Source organism: Phocoena phocoena, chromosome 16, assembly GCF_963924675.1.
Source record: "Phocoena phocoena chromosome 16, mPhoPho1.1, whole genome shotgun sequence".
In the NCBI taxonomy this organism is placed as follows: Eukaryota; Metazoa; Chordata; class Mammalia; order Artiodactyla; family Phocoenidae; genus Phocoena; species Phocoena phocoena.
In genome coordinates this window covers 11220992-11241484 of record NC_089234.1, presented here as the reverse complement: position 1 = coordinate 11241484, position 20493 = coordinate 11220992, and the positions used below count along the sequence as shown (strand labels likewise).

At 37.0% G+C, this 20493-nt stretch overlaps 1 protein-coding gene across 2 annotated transcripts in view; it reads right to left on the bottom strand.

The window, feature by feature from the left end:
* The window catches only part of MCMBP (minichromosome maintenance complex binding protein), a 67125-nt gene that overhangs the window by 26941 nt on the left and 19691 nt on the right, over positions 1 to 20493 (bottom strand). For both annotated transcript variants that reach the window (XM_065893876.1, XM_065893877.1), the window contains exons 2-6: positions 18696 to 18781; positions 17932 to 18072; positions 17759 to 17800; positions 7687 to 7788; positions 2430 to 2574 (exon numbers count right to left, since the gene is read on the bottom strand). In XM_065893876.1, the coding sequence (XP_065749948.1) occupies positions 2430 to 2574; positions 7687 to 7788; positions 17759 to 17800; positions 17932 to 18072; positions 18696 to 18781 (516 nt within the window). The remainder of the gene's footprint in view (positions 1 to 2429; positions 2575 to 7686; positions 7789 to 17758; positions 17801 to 17931; positions 18073 to 18695; positions 18782 to 20493) is intronic.

Below are 20493 nucleotides of genomic sequence, written 5' to 3'. Positions count from 1 at the left end.
AACCATATAGCAATAAATTCATTTACCAAACGTCTATTAATGTCCACTATGTACCAGGAATCAGACTAGTTGCTGGGGATACAAAAGATCATTTACAGATAGCCTCGGGGGCTTCCCTGGTGGCACAGTGGTTGAGAGTCCACCTGCTAATCCAGGGGACACAGGTTCGTGCCACAGTCCGAGAAGATCCCACATGCCACGGACCGGCTAGGCCGGTGAGCCATGGCTGCTGAGCCTGCGCGTCCGGAGCCTGTGCTCCGCAACGGGAGAGGCCACAACAGTGAGAGGCCCTCATAAGGAAAAAAAAAAAAAAAAAAGATAGCCTCGGGCTTCCCTGGTGGCGCAGTGGTTGAGAGTCTGCCTGCCAATGCAGGGGACATGGGTTCGAGCCCTGGTCTGGGAGGATCCCACATGCCGCGGAGCAACTGGGCCCGTGACCAACAACTACTGAGCCTGTGCATTTGGAGCCTGTGCTCCGCAACAAGAGAGGCCGCAACAGTGAGAGGCCTGTGCACCGCGATGAAGAGTGACCCCCACTTGCCGCAACTAGAGAAAGCCCTCACACAGAAACAAAGACCCAACACAGCAAAAACTAAAATAAATTAATTTTATAAAAATAAAAAAATAAAGATAGCCTCTACCCCTAAAGTAGTCACAGTTTAGGGCTGATAACTAGTTAGAATTAAAATATAGCTTCCCATACCACACAATACTGCTCAGCAATAAATAGGAATAAACTATTGATATAAGCAACAACTTGAATGGATCTCAAGGGAATTTTGCTGAATGAAAAAAGCCAATCTACAAAGTCTATATACTACATGATTCCATTTACGTAACATTCTTAAAATGACAAAATTATAGGGATGAAGAACAAATTAGTGGTTGCCAGGAAGAGGTAGAGAGGCAGGAGAGGTGGGTATGATTACAAAAGGTCAACATGAGAGATCCGGGTAATGAACTGTTCTGTATCCTGACTGTGGTAGTGGTCACATGAGTCTACACATGTGATGAAACTGCACAGAATTAAATACATACACATGCACAAAAATAACTGCATGTAAAAATGTGAATTCTGAATAAGGTCTATGGACTATATCAATATCCATTTCCTGGTTATGATATTCTACTATTAATTATGCAAGATGTTGACCCAGATGAAACTGGATCAAGTATATACAGGATCTGTCTTATGTTTTACAACTGCATGTGAATCTACACTTATCTCCAAAACAGCTTAAAATATATATACAGCCTGAAAGATTGCTTAGAAACCAACAAACAAGGTAAACTTTACATAAATAATGCACTCAAATGTATTCAAAAGCCCTGAAAAGTATGATATTCAAACAAAAGGGGCAAGAAATAGAAAGAAGCATCAATAGCTTAAATGATAAGAGAATTACCATGTGTCTTGGATTCTAATATGTTATTTATTGTTATGATACACCGTTAATTTTAATAAACATTTGGGGGGTGAGTGGAGAAAAAGAATACTATCACATTTGTATACATTTACTGTAAAACATTCCAATTTTAAAAACATTAAAATATGCCTTAGCATTAAAGAAATACGGTAATATGAACTTATAAAATAGAATAATATATGATTAAATGAAATCCAGTAGTAAATCTTTGTTTACCACTGAGTGTTATATTTGCCCTCTCAACCCATCCTTCACATTCAAATTAACTAGACTAATTTGTTTTTACCTCCTCTGCCTTTAACTTGTCTTTGGATTAAAGATGCTAAAGAGAAATGACTGGACACAAAAGGAGAAATAAAGACAAACTTATCTACCTGCCATATGAAGGAATTCAGTGTTCATAATAACTGTGACTGGAGAAATCAATAATGATATATACCAATTTTGAAATTCTCTCATTCTCTTAGAAAATTTCAACTTTTGGTCTCCTTGTTTTAATCAGAATTGCGTTTTAATTAATTTTAAAGTTTAGGAGTAAGTAATCCAGTATACCACAATTTCACATTTTTCCTCCAATGTTTTCAGTCTTACTAATTAAAAGCATCACTATTCCAAAAAGAAAATAAGAAAGGATGTTTCAGATATAAATAAGTCACTTTTAGGGTTGAGTACTTCATATTACTTAAAAGCTGAGATAAATAAAATATGAAGAAAGATAAAAGACCTTTTCCAGCTACCCAAATTGAGACCCTTAACAACTGACAGTAGAGTAGCCACTTCTCACTAAGTGATGCCTAACTGCTCAATTATGAAGCACAGTCTGACCAAAGAGTAACTGTTCAAACTCTCAAAACTGTCTATAATTGTGATAAACCTCAAAGCAAAGTTGTCAAATCACTGCCAGCTCCTAAATCTAGACCTACATTATACAACAATTAACTCTGAATATGAATCTACTGCAAGAGACCAGAAGTCTACCGAAAGCCCAATGGCACACACTACCTGCTTGCCTGGTACCAGCGTGCTGCTCTTTCTGTTTATTCGGCTGTAGGTCCATATCTTCATCATCTTCATAACTCCTCTTGTGACGACTGGGAGTGTAGGACGTTGAAGGGCTGACTCGAGCTTGGTTTGTATTAACATAGACGTTAAATGAAAGGTTAAGGAAAGACTTTCATGAACTGGGGAATATCGTAAGTTACCCTACCTAGGTGACTAATAAAAGACTATTACTTTGGAGGGAAGAGATATGGGAACATATGTATATGTATAACTGATTCACTTTGTTATAAAGCAGAAACTAACACACCACTGTAAAGCAATTATACTCCAATAAAGATGTAAAAAAAAAAAAGACTATTACTTTGGCAGTCTGGTTAAAATAAAAATGTATTTTTAAAAGAAGGTTGATGTATACAATAAATAAGCTATAAGGATATATTGTATAGCAGCAGTCCCCAACCTTTTTAGCACCAGGGACCAGCTTCATGGAAGACAATTTTTCCCGGACGGGTGTGTGTGCATGGGGGGGATGGTTCAGGTGGTAACGAGAGCGGTGGGGAGCGGCAAAACGAAGCTTCCCTCACTCGCCGCCGCTCACCTCCTGCTGTGCAGCCCAGTTCCTAACAGGCCACGGCCCAGGGGCTGGGGACCCCTGTTGTATAACACAGGAATACAGCCAACATTTTATAATAAACATGGAGTATAATCTATCAAAACTTTGAATCATTATGTTGTACACCTGAAATTAAAACATTATTGTAAATCAACCACACCTCAATTTTTAAAACAACCCAGAATAACAAAAATTTCTTTTCAATAAAAGAAGGCTGAACTTCCAGTTTGGGTCATAAGAATTAACAGCTCAAACTTATGCCCCCTACCTTGCTGTAAAGAACTGTAAAACTGATCTTCCAAGGCAATAGAAATAAAAGCAAAAATAAACAAATGGGACCTAATCAAACTTATAAGCTTTCACACAGAAAAGGAACCATAAATAAAATGAAAAGACAACCTATAGACTGGGAGAAAATATTTGCAAAAGATGAGACCTACAAGGGCTTAATTTCCAAAATATACAAACAGCTCATATAACTCAATACGAAAAAAACAAACAACCCAATCAAAAAATGGGCAGAAGATCTAAACAAACACTTCTCCAAAGACGGAATATAGAAGGCCAACAGGCACATGAAAGATGCTCAACACTGCTATTTATTAGAGAAATGCAAATCAAAACTACAATGACGTATAATCACTTCACACTGGTGAGAATGGCCATCATCAAAAAGTCTACAAATAGTGCTTGCTTCGGCAGCACATACACTAAAAAAGTCTACAAATAATAAATGCTGGAGTGTGGAGAAAAGGGAACCCTCCTACACTGTTGGTGGGAAAGTAAACTGGTGCAGCCCCTATGGAAAACAGAATGGAGCCTCCTTAAAAAACTAAAAATAGAGTTACCATTATGATCCAGCAATCTCACTCCTGGGCATATATACAGAAAAGACAAAAGCTCTAATTTGAAAAGGTACATGCATCCCAATGTTCAAAGCAGCACTAGTTACAATAGCCAAGACATGGAAGCAACATAAATGTCCATCAACAGATGAATGGATAAAGATGTGGCGTGTATACACACACACACACACACACACACACACACACACGGATATTATTCAGCCATAAAAAAGAATGAAATAATGCCATCTGCAGCAACACGGATGGACCCAGAGATTATCATATTAAGTGAAGTAAGTTGGACAGAGAAAGACAAATATTATGATATCATTTATATGTGAGATATAAAGAAATAGTACAAATGAACTTATTCATAAAATAGAAACAGACTCACAGACATAGAAAACAAACTCGTGGTTACCAAAGGCGAAGGGTAGAGGCTGGGCGGGGGAGGGATAAATTGGGAGTATGGGACTGACAGATGCACATATAGAATAGACCACATATAAAATAGACCACATATAAAATAGACCACATATAAAATAGACCACATATAAAATAGACAAACGACAAGAATTTACTGCTTAGCACAGGGAAATATACTCAGTGTCTTGAAATAAACTGTAATGGAAAACAAACTTTAAAAAAGAATACATATATATATATATGTGTATAACTGAATCACTTTGATGTATACCTGAAACTAACACAATACTGTAAATCAACTATACTTCAATTAAAAAAACAAAAAACCTGTAAATCTGAACAAAAGGCATGAAGCAACTGTTTTCAGTCTCTGGACAACAAAGAACATAAGGTTATGATCCTTGAATGAGAAGAAACACCACAGGTAAACTCCACATTCTCCCCAGCTCTCTCAGGGGCATTTTCTAAATTGCAGCAAAGGGAAGTGGAGGTTCTGCTCTTGCTGGTAGAGAAAACAGAGCACATAGCTCAGAGCTACTGAAGCAACTGGAATTTGCAGAACAGTTAGAGAGCAAAGAGCTTCAAATAGAGCCCTAGGAGAGAACAGCTGCTGCTTGGTTGGGAGCTTAGCAGAGCTTCTGGAAGTTACACAATACTAGAACTGCACCCTACCGAGAATCACGAGCATTTAGGTGAGACCCGGAAATAGCACATCTCGCAAGTAAGGACTACATCCTACATTGTAAGTGCCACTCATACCTACCTTAACAAATCCCAAAACCAAGCCTTGGCAAGATCAAAGTGATCCACTTAAATTACCTGCCTGCCAGAACAAAATTCAACACTCTTGAAGAGAAAACTTTCAACAGTGTTGTATATCAGCATAACTAATCATAACACAGGATTAATTATGTGAAGAAGCAGGAAAGTATGGCCCATAAGCAGGATTAAAAACAGTATCAACAGAAAAAAAAAAAAAACAACCCAGAGACAACCTGGATATTGGAATTAGCAGACAAGGGCATTAAAAAGCAATTCCAAAATTTACAATTTTAAAAGAAAAGATGAGGACTATCATCAGAAAAATGGAAACAAAGAAAAAGAACCAAATGAAAAAATCTAGAACTAAAACATAAAATGGAAAAAAAAAACCCTCAATCACCTGAGAACAATAATAATTAGTCTACAATCATGTGATTTGAGCCCCAGAAAATGAGAAAAAGATGAGACTGGGACAGAAAAATATTTGAAGAAATAATGGCTGAAATCTTCTGAAAATATCAACCCACAGATCTAAAAGCTCAATAAAATCCAAGCAAGATAAACACAAAAAACCCAGACATGGGCACATCATAGTCAAGCTGCTGAAAACCACAGAGAATATTAGAAGCAGCCAGAGGAAAACTAAAGACCCATTACATACACATGACAATGATAAAAATGATAGCTATCCTTTTATTAAAAATCAATGGAGGCCAGAAGACAATGGAACAATATCATTAAAGTGTTGAAGATGGGAGATACCTGTCAATGAAGCATTCTATAACCACTGGGAGAAAAAAAAGGGTTCTACAACCTCCGAAAATATCCTTCAAAAATAAAGGTGAGGGACCTCCCTAGCAGTCCAGTGGTTAAGACTCCATGCTCCCAATGCAAGGGGCACATAGATCCCTGATCAGGGAACTAAGATCCGGCATGCTGCACAATGCAGCACCACGACACACACACACACACACACACACACACACACACACACACACACACACACACACCAAAGGGTGAAATAAAGACATTTTCAGTTGAAAAAAAGCTGAGAAAATTTATTACCAACGGATCAGTACTTAAAAAAAAGGGCTCAGTGAAATGATTCCAGACAAAAACAAAGACAAAAAGATCTAGAAATGATCAATATTTATGCAACATACAAGACGTAATTCTTCCCCCTTATTTCTAAATTTATGTAGGAGACAACTGTTTAAAAGATCAACAGAAGTATATTGTAGTCTGAGGCTCAAGGATCAAAGAAGAAATCACAAAGGAAATTAGAAAATATTTTGAACTGAATGAGAGTAAAAACAAGTCAAAATTTGTGGGATCCAACTAAAGCAGTGATTAGAATTTTATGGCCTTAAATGCTAATATTAGAAAAGGAAGATATGAAATGATCTGCACACTAACCTTAAGGTTTAAAAATAAATTAAAACCATTACTAAAAATGAAGGAAATAAGAGCAAACATCAATGAAATAGAAAACAAAAAATTAAAGTAAAAAGTTGATTCTCTGACAAACCCCTAGCAATACTAATCAAGGATAAAAGAGAAAAATAAATTAACATTTTGGAAATGAAAGAAGATCATTGTTAGATATGCCTTAGACATTAAAAGGAAAATAAGGAAATACTATGAAAGTTTTATGTCAATAAATTCAAGAACTGTGATTCAATGATTGTGAAACATTCCTTGAGAGATACACAACTTCATCACAACCGACACAAAGTATCTGTTAAAAAACTGATTTAGTAAGTTAAAATCTCACCAAAAAAATGCCTGGCCTCAAACTGGAAACAACCCAAATGTTCATCAATTGGATATTATATAAACAAATACCATCAGCAATAAAAAGGAATGAACTATGGATACACATGGATGAATCTCAAATGCATTATGCTGAATAAAAGATATCAGACACAAAAGACTATATGTTATATGATTCCATTTGTGTGACATTCAACAATAGGTAAAATTAAGCTATAGTGAAAAAATCAGAGCAGTCGTGGGAAGGAGGTGGTGACGGGAAAAAGGCACAAAATTCTTTACTTCGATGGGTGTGCAAATTACAGGTGTATGCATTTATCCAAACCACTTAAGTATACCTTTAAAATCTGTGCATTTCAGTATGTGAACAATGCCTAAAGAAATTAGTAACTAAAAAAAATAAAAATGAGAATGAGATGTCTCCACAATCTCTCAAAAGAACAAACATATTGTTTTCCCTTAATAAAATTAGAATGAGTTCCAATTTAAAACCAGTTTTTTTACTTAATGATTGTGCAATTCTCTTTTTCAGTCCCTTTAAATCCACCTCAATCTTTTAAACAGTTTTTCACTAGCAGAATGCACCATAATTTTATCATTTCTCAGTGATGAATACTGAAGGTTGTTTTATAGATTTTCTTGTTTAGGACAAAGGAAACACATTTTATAAAAATAAAGCCAAGCTCTATAAATGAAGAATAATTTTCTTTTCCAGCTACCTTCACTGAGGTAAAAAGACTAAGTTTAAAAAAAACATCAAAATGTGAATTGTGCTCTCTTCAATTAAGAAAACAATCAGTAACCATTCAACACATAAGAAGGTTCAGATAAAGGATATTTCTTTTACCCACGTGGATTCTCCAGGCACTGGAACACAATAGAAAGTCTGTCTTTCCAAAGTGGTAGTTCGTGGAGAGTTTAAATCAACTTCTTGCTGAGGCTGTGATGTATACAAAATTTTGTTTTATTTTAAAAAATTTATTACAAAAACTTTAAAAATTAGCAACCATATTTCCATGTTATTTATAAAATCACAGTATATACTTTCATATTAAGAGTTAATTAACAAGCAACTACTAAATCCAAACTATCATTTTTGAAAAGAAAACAGACATAAAATCATTTCAAATGCAATAATCAATACAGTACCTTCCTTCAAATCCAAATATACAGCACCCTAGGTTAAAAAATTAAATCCCTTTGAATATTAATCAGAGTGAGGCCTCCCGGAGGTCCTCATTTCAGCACCAACACCAGCTCTATCCAACTGTCTGCAAACTCCAGTGCTGGATGTCTCAGGCCAAACAACTAATAAGACAAGAATACAGCACCACCCATCAAAAAGAGAAAAAGAAAAGAAAGAAACAACAAAAAACTATGTTACAGACGAAGGAGCAAGGTAAAAACCTAAAGACCAAATAAATGAAGATGAAATAGGCAACCTACCTGAAAAAGAATTCAGAGCTATGATAGTAAAGATTATCCAAAATCTCGGAAACAGAATGGAGAAAATACAAGAAACATTTAACAAGGATCTAGAAGAAATGAAGAGCAAACAAACAGTGATGAACAACATAATTACTGAAATTAAAAATACTCTAGAAGGAATCAATAGCACAATAACTGAGGCAGAAGAACAAATAAGTGAGCTGGAAGATAAAATGGTGGAAATAACTGCCAGGGAGCAGAATAAAGAAAAAAGAATGAAAAGAATTGAGGACAAGGGCTTCCCTGGTGGCGCAGTGGTTGAGAGTCCACCTGCCAATGCAGGGGACACAGGATGCAGGGGACACAGGTTCGTGCCCCGGTCCGGGAGGATCCCGCATGCCACGGGGCGGCTGGGCCCGTGAGCCATGGCCACTTGGCCTGTGCGTCCGGAGCCTGTGCTCCGCAACGGGAGGAGCCACAGCAGCGAGAGGCCCGTGTACCGCAAAAAAAAAAAAAAAAAAAAAAAAAGAATTGAGGACAATCTCAGAGACCTCTGGGACAACATTAAACGCACCAACATTCAAATTATAGGGGTCCCAGAAGAAGAGAAAAAGAAAGGGGCTGAAAAAATATTTGAAGAGATTACAGTCGAAAACCTCCATAACATGGGAAAGGAAATAGTCAATCAAGTCCAGGAAGCACAGAGAGTACCAAACAGGATAAACCCAAAGAGATACACCAAGACACATATTAATGAAACTATCAAAAATTAAATACAAAGAAAAAATATTAAAATCAGCAAAGGAAAAGCAACAAATAACATACAAGGGAATCCCCATAAGGTTAACAGCTGATTTTTCAGCAGAAACTCTGCAAACCAGAAAGGAGTGACAGGACATATTTAAAGTGATTAAAGGGAAAACCCTACAACCAAGATTACTCAACCCAGCAAGGATCTCATTCAGATTCAACGGAGAAATTAAAACGTTTACAGATAAGCAAACATTAAGAGAATTCAGCACCACCAAAGCAGCTTTATGACAAATGCTAAAGGAACCTCTCCAGGTAGGAAACACAAGAGAAGGAAAAGACATGCAAAAACAAACCCAAGGAATAGGATAGAAAGCCCAGAGATAGATAAACGCATACTGTCACCTTATTTTTGATAAAGGAGGCAAGAATATACAATGGAGAAAAGACAACCTCATCAATAAGTGGTGCTGGGAGAACTGGACAGCTACACGTAAAAGAATGAAATTAGGGCCTTCCCTGGTGGCACAGTGGTTGAGAGTCTGCCTGCTGATGCAGAGGACACAGGTTCGTGCCCCGGTCCGGGAAGATCCCACATGCTGTGGAGTGGCTAGGCCCGTGAGCCATGGCTGCTGAGCCTGCGTGTCCGGAGCCTGTGCTCCGCAACGGGAGAGGCCACAACAGTGAGAGGCCCGCGTACCGCAAAAAAAAAAAAGAAGAATGAAATTAGAACACTCCCTAACACCATACACAAAAATAAACTCAAAATGGATTAAAGACCTAAATGTAAGGCCAGACACTATCAAACTCTTAGAGGAAACCATAGGCAGAACACTCTATGACATAAATCACAGCAAGATCCTTTTTGACCCACCTCCTAGAAAAATGGAAATAAAACCAAAAATAAACAAATGGGACCTAATGAAACTTAAAAAGCTTTTGCACAGCAAAGGAAACCATAAACAAGATGAAAAGACAACCCTCAGAATGGGAGAAAATATTTGCAAAAGAAGCAACTGACAAACGATTCATCTCCAAAATTTATAAGCAGCTCATACAGCTCAATATCAAAAAAACAAACAACCCAATCAAAAAATGGGCAGAAGACCTAAATAGACATTTCTCCAAAGAAGACACACAGATTACCAACAAACACGTGAAAGGATGCTCAACATCACTAATCATTAGAGATATGCAAATCAAAACTACAATGAGGTTATCACCTCACATCCATCAGAATGGCCATCATCAAAAAATCTACAAACAATAAATGCTGGAGAGGGTGTGGAGAAAAGAGAACCCTCCTTGCACTGTTGGTGGGAATGTAAATTGATACAGCCACTATGGAGAACAGTATGGAGGTTCCTTAAAAAACTAAAAATAGAACTACCATACGACTCAGCAATCCCACTACTGGGCATATACCCTGAGAAAACCATAATTCAAAAAGAGTCATGGACCACAATGTTCACTGCAGCACTATTTACAATAGCCAGGATGTGGAAGCAACCTAAATGTCAATCGACAGATGAATGTATAAAGAAGATGTGGCACATACATACAATGGAATATTACTCAGCCATAAAAAGAAACGAAATTGAGTTATTTGTAGTGAGGTGGATGGACCTAGAGTCTGTCCTACAGAGTGAAGTAAGTCAGAAAGAGAAAAACAAACACCGTATGCTAACACATATATATGGAATCTAAAAAAAAAAAAAAAAAAAAACAAAACCCAAAATGGTCATGAAGAACCTAGGGGCAGGACGGGAATAAAAACACAGACCTACTAGAAAATGGACTTGAGGACGTGGGGAGGGAGAAGGGTGAGATGGGACAAAGTGAGAGAGTGGCATGGACATATATACACTACCAAATATCAAACAGATAGCTAATGGGAAGCAGCCACATAGCACAGGGGAGATCAGCTTGGTGCTTTGTGACCACCTAGAGGGGTGGGATAGGGAGGGTGGGAGGGAGGGAGGGAGACGCAAGAGGGAAGAGATATGGGGATGTATGCATAGCTGATTCACTTTGTTATAAAGCAGAAACTAACACACCTTTGTAAAGCCATTATATTCCAATAAAGATGTTTAAAAAACACCCAAAACAATTAAGAAAATGGTAATAGGACCATAAATATCAATAATTACCTTAAACGTAAATGGATTAAATGCTCCAACCAAAAGAAACAGACTGGCTGAATGGATACAAAAACAAGACCTGTACATATGCTGTCTACAACAGACCCACTTCAGACCTAGGGACACATACAGAATGAAAGTGAGGGGATGGAAAAAGATATTCCATGCAAATGGAAATCAAAAGAAAGCTGGAGTAGCAATCCTCATATCAGACAAAATAGACTTTAAAACAAAGACTATTACAAGAGACAAAGAAGGACACTACATAATGATCAACGGATCAATCCAAGATGATATAACAATTATAAATATATATGCACCCAACATAGGAGCACCTCAATACATAAGACAAATGCTAACAGCCATAAAAGGGGAAATCGACAGTAACACAAAAATAGTAGGGGGACTTTAACACCCCACTTTCACCAAGGGACAGATCATCCAAAATGAAAATAAATTAAGGAAATACAAGCTTTAAATGACACATTAAACCAGATGGACTTAATATTTATAGGACATTCCATCCAAAAACAACAGAATACACTTTCTTCTCAAGTGCTCATGGAACATTCTCCAGGACAGACCATATTTTGGCTCACAAATCAAGCCTTGGTAAATTTAAGAAAATTGAAATCGTATTAAATATCTTTTCTGACCACAATGCTATGAGACTAGATATTACAGGAAAAAAAACTGTAAAAAATACAAACACATGGAGGCTAAATAATATGCTACTAAAAAACCAAGAGATAACTGAGGAAATCAAAAACTACCTAGAAACAAATGACAATGAAAACACAACAACCCAAAAGCTATGGGATGCAGCAAAAGCAGTTCTACGAGGGAAGTTTATAGCAATACAATCCTAACTCAAGAAACAAGAAAAATCTCAAGTAAACAACCTAATCTTACATCTAAAACAATTAGAGAAAGAAGAACAAAAAAATCCCAAAGTTAGCAGAACGAAAGAAATCATAAAGATCAGTTCAGAAATAAATGAAAAAGAAATGAAGGAAACAATAGCAATGATCAATAAAACTAAAAGCTGGTTCTTTGAGAAGATAAAATTGATAAACCATTAGCCAGACTCATCAAGAAAAAAAGGGAGAAGACTCAAATCAACAGAATTAGAAATGAAAAAGGAGAAGTAACAACTGACACTGCAGAAATATAAAGGATCATGAGAGATTACTACCAGCAACTATATGCCAATAAAATGGACAACCTGGAAGAAACGGACACATTCTTAGAAAAGCACAACCTTCTGAGACTGAAGCAGGAAGAAATAGAAAATATAAACAGACTAATCACAAGAACTGAAATTGAGACTGTGATTAAAAATCTTCCAACAGGGCTTCCCTGGTAGCGCAGTGGTTGAGAGAACACCTGCCGATGCAGGGGACATGGGTTCGTGCCCCAGTCCAGGAAGATCCCACATGCCCCAGAGCGGCTAGACCCGTGAGCCATGGCTGCTGAGCCTGCACGTCCGAAGCCTGTGCTCCGCAACGGAAGAGGCCACAACAGTGAGAGGCCCGCGTACTGCAAAAAAAAAAAAAAAAAAAAAAAAAAATCTTCCAAACAAAAGCCCAGGACCAGATGTCTTCACAGGCGAATTCTATCAAACATTTAGAGAAAAGCTAACACCTATCCTTCTCAAACTCTTCCAAAACACAGCAATGGGAGGAACACTCCCAAACTCATTCTATGAGGCCACCATCACCCTGATACCAAAACCAGACAAAGATGTCACAGAAAAAGAAAACTACAGGCCAATATCTCTGATGAACATAGATGCAAAAATACTCAACAAAATACTAGCAAACAGAATCCAACAGCACATTAAGAGGATCATACACCATGATCAAGTGGGGTTTATCCCAGGAATGCAAGGATTCTTCAATATATGCAAATCAATCAATATGATATACCATATTAACAAACTGAAGGGTAAAAAACCATATGATAATCTCAATAGATGCAGAAAAGGCTTTTGACAAAATTCAACACCCATTTATGATAAAAACTCTCCAGAAAGTGGGCATAGAGGGAACCTACCTCAACATAATAAAGGCCATATATGAGAAACCCACAGGCAACATTGTTCTCAATGGTGAAAAACTGAAACCATTTCCTCTAAGATCAGGAACAAGACAAGGTCGCCCACTCTCACCACTATTATTCAACAGTTTTGAAAGTTTTAGCCACAGCAATCAGAGAAGAAAAAGAAATAAAATAAATCCAAATAGGAAAAGAAGAAGTAAAGCTGTCACTGTTTGCAGATAACATGATACTATACACAGAGAATCCTAAAGATGTTACCAGAAAAATACTAGAGCTAATCAATAAATCAGGTAGAGTAGCAGGAAAATTACATAAAATTAATACACAGAAATCTCTTGCATTCTTATACACTAATGATGAAAAATCCAAAAGAGAAATTAAGGAAACAATCTCATTTACCACTGCAACAAAAAGAATAAAATACCTAGGAATAAACCTATCTAAGGCGACAAAAGACCTGTATGCAGAAAACTATAAGACACTGATGAAAGAAATTAAAGATGATACAAACAGATGGAGACATATACCATGTTCTTGGATTGGAAGAATCAACACTGTGAAAATGACTATACTACCCAAAGCAATCTACACTTTCAATGCAATCCCTATCAAACTACCAATGGCATTTTTCACAGAACTTAGAACAAAAAATCGCACAATTTGTATGGAAACACAAAAGACCCCAAATAGCCAAAGCAATCTTGAGAAAAACGGAGCTGGAGAAATCAGGCTCCAGGATTTCAGACTATACTACAAAGCTACAGTAATCAAGGGTTTCCCTGGTGGTGCAGGGGTTAAGAACCCGCCTGCCAATGCAGGGGATATGGGTTCGGACCATGGTCCGGGAAGATCCCACATGCCACGGAGCAACTAAGCCCGTGTGCCACAACTACTGAGCCTGCGCTCTAGAGCTCCTGAGACACAACTACTGAAGCCCGCATGCCTAGAGCCTGTGATCCACAACAAGAGAAGCCACCACAATAAGAACCCCATGCACCACAACGAAGAGCAGCCCCTGCTAGCTGCAACTAGAGAAAGCTTGCGCACAGCAGCGAAGACCCAACACAGCCAGAAATAAAATAAATAAAATAAATAAATTTAAGAAAAAAAAGCTAAAGTAATCAAGACAGTATGGTACTGGCACAAAAACAGAAATATAGTTCAATGGAACAGGATAGAAAGCCCAGAGATAAACCCATGCGCATACAGTCACCTTATCTTTGATAAAGGAGGCAAGAGTATACAATGGAGGAAAGATTGCCTCTTCAATAAGTGGTGCTGGGAAAACTGGACAGCTACATGTAAAAGAATGGAATTAGAACACTTCCTAACACCATACATAAAAATAAACTCAAAATGAATTAAAGACCTAAATGTAAGGCCAAACACTATAAAACTCTTAGAGGAAAACATGGGCAGAACACAGACATAAATCACAGCAAGATCTTTCTTGACCCACCTTCTAGAGAAATGGAAATAAAAACAAAAATAAACAATTGGGACCTAATGAAACTTAAAAGCTTTTGCACAGTGAAGGAAACCATAAACAAGATGAAAAGACAACCCTCAGAATGGAAGCAAATATCTGCAAACAAAGCAATGGGCAAAGGATTAATCTCCAAAATATACACAAGCAGCTCATGCAGCTCAATATGAAAAAAACGAACAACCCAATCCAAAAATGGGCAGAAGGCCTGAACAGACATTTCTCCAAAGAAGATATACAGATGGCCAGCAAACACATTAGATGATGCTCAACATCACTAATCATTAGAAAAATGCAAATCAAAACTACAATGAGGTATCATCTCACACCGGCTAGAATGGCCATCATCAAAAAATTTACAAACAATAAATGCTGGAGAGGCTGTGGAGAAAAGAGAACCCTCTTGCACTGTTGCTGGGAATGTAAATTGATACAGCCACTATGGAGAACAGTAGGGAGGGTCCTTAGGAAACTAAAAATAGAACTACAATATGACCCAGCAATCCTACTACTGGGCATATACCCTGAGAAAACCATAATTCAAAAAGAGTCATGTACCACAATGTTCATTGCAGCTCTATTTACAATAGCCAGGACATGGAAGCAACCTAAGTGTCCATCGACAGATGAATGGATAAAGAAGATGTGGCACATATATACAATGGAATATTACTCAGCCATAAAAAGAAACGAAATTGAGTTATCTGTAGTGAGGTGGATGGACCTAGAGTCTGTCATACAGAGTGAAGTAAGTCAGAAAGAGAAAAACAAACAAATACCGTATGCTAACATATATATATGGAATCTAAAAAAAACAAAAAAAAGTTTCTGATGAACCTAGGTGCATGACAGGAATAAAGACACAGACGTAGAGAACGGACTTGAGGACACGGGGAGGGGGAAGGGTAAGCTGGGACGAAGTGAGAGTGTAACATTGACATATATACACTACCAAATGTAAAGTGGGTAGCTAGTGGGAAGCAGCTGCATAGCACAGGGCGATCAGCTTGGTGCTTTGCCACCACCTAGAGGGGTGGGATAAGGAGGGTGGGAGGGAGGCTCAAGAGGGAAGAGATATGGGGATATACGTATGCATATAGCTGATTCACTTTTTTATACAGCAGAAGCTAACATAATATTGTAAAGCAATTATACTCCAATAAAGATGTTAAAGGAAAAATGAAAAAAAATTAACTCCCTTTAAATAAACAAGTTATTTTATTAAATTTTTTCAAAGACAGTGCTCATGGTAATCCCACTGTCTCTCTCATTAAAAGCTATCAGAATTAGCCCATTAAATAGGAATTTAGTGAAATACTCATTACGAGGTAGCTCTGAGATGAGATTTAAAAGTCAGATATTATTCCTTAGAAAAGGCATATTCTCTATTTCAAATATACTTAGAGATAAGAGGCAGAGAGGACCCAAGATGTAATATTGAAAAAATTATTTCAACAAACACATATTACTTTTAGAGTACCAAAAAAAACCCCTTAAAAGTAAATAAAATCTATATTCTGTTTTTTAAGAGAAAAAGAAAGAAAGAAAGGAAACAAAGAAAGAATCCCAGAGATATCAATTGAGCCTGAGATAATATATATAAGCTAAGTTTTTTCTGTGTATTTCTTTCCAGGGCCAAAGTTCCCTTTTCCTGGTATGGTGCTTTTACTTATGACTCTTTAGCAATGTAGTACAAAATAAAAACTCTTTGCCTTTGGGAGTGTCACAGATAGACAGTCTCACCTATTTCATTTTCCCATTTCCAGAGGCTGAGATTGTTGAGCTATAGAGACACTGCATTATTGTGTACTAGGAAAAAATATGTGTATTAATTTATTAGCCTAATATGGCTTAGGGCCCCTCAAACAAGGGATGCAGAAAACCTAAAGTTGATTCATTAGACTTGCACAATGGTGCATGCTATGGGACACCCTAAAGGAAAAAGAAATGGGAGAGCTGGAGGCCATCATGTGTAAGATTAAACGAATCCATCATTCATGAGTCTGTTATTCTAAGTAAGTATAGGAAGTTATCATTTTTTCTTTATAGCAACCTTTCAAATTAGGGCTTTTCTCCCATACAGATCAGCCCGCTGGGCTAAAACATTTATTCAACAGAAACAATTTATACTGTGAATTAACAGGCTAGGATTAGGGTTTATATATCAACCTCTTGAGGTTTGGGTAAGCAGGAGTCAGACTCCCAGAATGTAAAAAGCCCTAAATAACCTGATTAAACTAAGATTCTGGACTGCAAAGCAGAAATCTAATAGATCCAGAATGGAGGTAACTACTGAGGCTCACCTTTCTACTGGGGTCGTGCCTCAGCACCTGCCTGGTCAATCCCCACCTGTGATACTTGTTTTCTTTCTAACAATTGAAAATTACCACCTGTGTTTCAATAGTACCACATGAAAAACACACAAAAAGCAAAATATGAGATATTTTTAGTTAATATATTTTGACATGCTGATAATCTTCTTCTACTATTAAACCAGAAATAAGTTTTAAACTTTCCCCAGTCACAATGCCAGGCATGTTGAACAGGTGTCTGAATGAAATTAAGTTTAATTCTGCATGTTGTTCTTCTACTATCAGAAAAGCAATACCAAAGAAAATGCAGATATACTGTGGTTTCTCTAATTGCTTTTCTAGTAAGTTTCTATCTCAAAACTACCCCTTTTACAACTATAATTATATCCAGGATTCTGTCTTCTTCCCTTTCCCATTACTGATATGTAAGAGAGTTTCTATTACTTCCTTTTATCAAAGAAAGCTTAAGTTTACTTTTTTCCTCCCAGGAAAACAGGGCAGGATTTAATCAAATTTAATTAAGCACGTGTAAAGCCCTAAATTAATCTTCTTTCATTTTTCTTCTACGTTTCATTTTAAAAGGACTTATCATGACCTGTAATTTTAAGAAGCAGGTATATAGGTATTAGGAAAAGAAAGGAATTAATTTTATCATTTACAATATTCCACCTTCTAAGAGATTTTTAGATCAAAAAAAAATCATATCAGTGAATATATTTTAAGTATACATACCCCACACTCTGCTACATCTCTATATTTTCCAAAATGAAGAACCTATGACCCAAAGCAAAAAAATAACAGTATTATATCAATCTATCAGAATCAAAATTACCATAAACAACACACGGACAAAATTAATACTACTAATTGTAAACAGTAAGTTTCATGAATAAAGCAATACATACACGTGCTTTTGTGTTTCGGTTAACGGTTTCATAAACTCCCATGTAAAATTCAGGGTCAAACATATCCTGAATCATGCAACGGAACTTGACAAAACTGTTAGGTTTCAAATAATGAAGGGGAACTTCATTCAATGATGGTACCTTTAATGAAAACGAACAATCAAGTCAAAATATTCTGTGTATAAAACATTAAGCACATATACATAGACATATATATCCAGACTCAAACCGCAATTCACACACACACACACACACACACACACACACAAAACATCAAGGGAGCCAAATGATCTCAATGGTTAATATAACACAATTGCTAAACAAAAGTACTTCCTGTGTTCTTGCAAGTTTGTATGATGACATTTGACTATAATGTAAAAGGATGCTTTTCCTTCATAACACTTTCCAATTAGCAGAAAGGCATTTGCTTTGTTGAGCTCTTCTCTTAAAACTCGTACATGTCAACTCTTTTAAAATGAAGGTAATAAAACAAAAGATAATCGAATCTCTCACAACTACCCATTTTTTCATGGTCAATTACTGCCACCTAGAGGCGCCAATATAGAAGCACTTATTTGCTTGAATTTAAGTTTAAGTTGCAAAAGAGACCAAAAACCTTTTAATACATATGCACTTAAAGCACAGGGCAGTGAACATTAATTTATATATATTTAAACTGTATGTGGATTACTGCTCTACTGTGAGAAACTGCAAGTCTGCCCAACCCTCGCCACCCCCTCCCCCACCAAAAGCAATGAGCTCACCCATTTAGGAGCATTATTTTCCTTCAGCTTTTCCTTAAAATACTCAATTACTTTCTTCTCCCAGCCAGGATTAACTCCATTTTGAGCTGAAAGAAAAATATACTGTTCAAAGCTGAAGGTACAATCTGTAATAAGAGACAATGTTCACACATTAGTTTAGTGTGCACCTTATTGGAAGCACTGAACAAGACACCAGAAGCTGCCCTGTGGGGGGTTGGATATTACAATCAGGGTGAGGCTGACACCCTGCAGGCTCTCAGGAGCTAACAATCTCCTGAGGACACCCACAGAATGAGATACGAGGCTCCCCAGACAAAGCAGAACAGGAGCCATCATTTGAAAAGCAGACTGATCTTCGAAAACATTTTTATACAGATTTTAAAAAAATTTTACAATTACCCTGAAATGAAGAGCAGAGAGTGGTGGTGTGGGTTTTTTTAAAGTTTTTATTTGGGAATAATTTCAAACTTTCAAAAAGGCACAGTGAAAAATGTCACAATGATAATTACAAAGAACACCTGTAACCTTGCCCCATTTACTTTATTTGCTTGCTCTCTCTCTCCCACATATTTTTCTGACTCACCTGAGATTACATTACACACATCATTTATTTTTACCTTTAAATAGTTCAATGTGTTTCCTAAGAATAAGGAGATTATCTTATATAACCACAGTACTTGTTATCAATCTTAGGAAATTCAAAATTGATACATTTTATCTAATCTACCATCCATATTCCAACTTGTCATTTGACCCAACACTATCCTTTATTGCACTTTTTCCACTTCAGTACAGGACCCAGTCTAGAATCACATACTGCTTTTAGCTATCATGTTTTTTTTATCTCCTTTATTCTGGAACAGTTTCTCAATCTTTATCTCTTATGACACTGACACTGCAGAATACAAACCCTTTATTAAAGAATAGAAATCTCCTCACTGGGTCTGTCTGACGTTTCCTTATGAGTAGATTGCAGTTACGTGTTACCAGTCAGAGTGCTACATAAGGATGCTGTGCCCTTGTAGGTACATCATTTAGAGACAAGATGTCCATCTTCCCCTCATCGATGACGTTAATTTTCATCACCCAAAGTGACAGCCAATTTCTCCACTGTAGTTACTTTCTTCCCCTTACAACTAATAAGCAATCTACAGGAGATACCTCAGACAATTATCATGAAACTTGCCCTGCTCCCAAGATTCAGCATCCATTTTATGCTTCTTGCAATGATGATTGCAAAATCAGAGAAAGCTGTTTTTAATGTCATGTTAAAGAAAACCAGACTTTGAAAAATTATGGGAATTGGTCAAGACCAAAGAGTGAATCATCAACAGAATTAGGAATATATGTTTTCATGAACTAGAACTACCTAACCATAGCTGGTCAGTACTTCCACCATCACACAGGTACCATACTCATCACACAGGCGTTATGGAGATGTGGCGCAAAGGAATTCTGTCTATATTTGTTGTGGAGCTGATTCTGTTAGAAATACTCATAAAATCCTGCTAATACCATGCTGCAGCAGAGATTCCAAATGCTTTCACTTAACTGAGCAAAGGACAGTTCTTAAAAAGAACTTGTGGAGGTGAAAAACGAGGAAGTGATTCTGATGTGCAATGAGGGTTAAATCTACTACTAGTAAACCAGTCCTCAAAGCTTGGTCCCCAGACTAGCAGTATTAGCACCACCTGAGTGGTTGTTAGGCAAATTCTTCAGCCCATCCAAGACCTACTGAATCAGAAACTCTGGAGGTGAAGCCTAGCGATTCATGTTTTAAAATACCCTCGAGGTGATT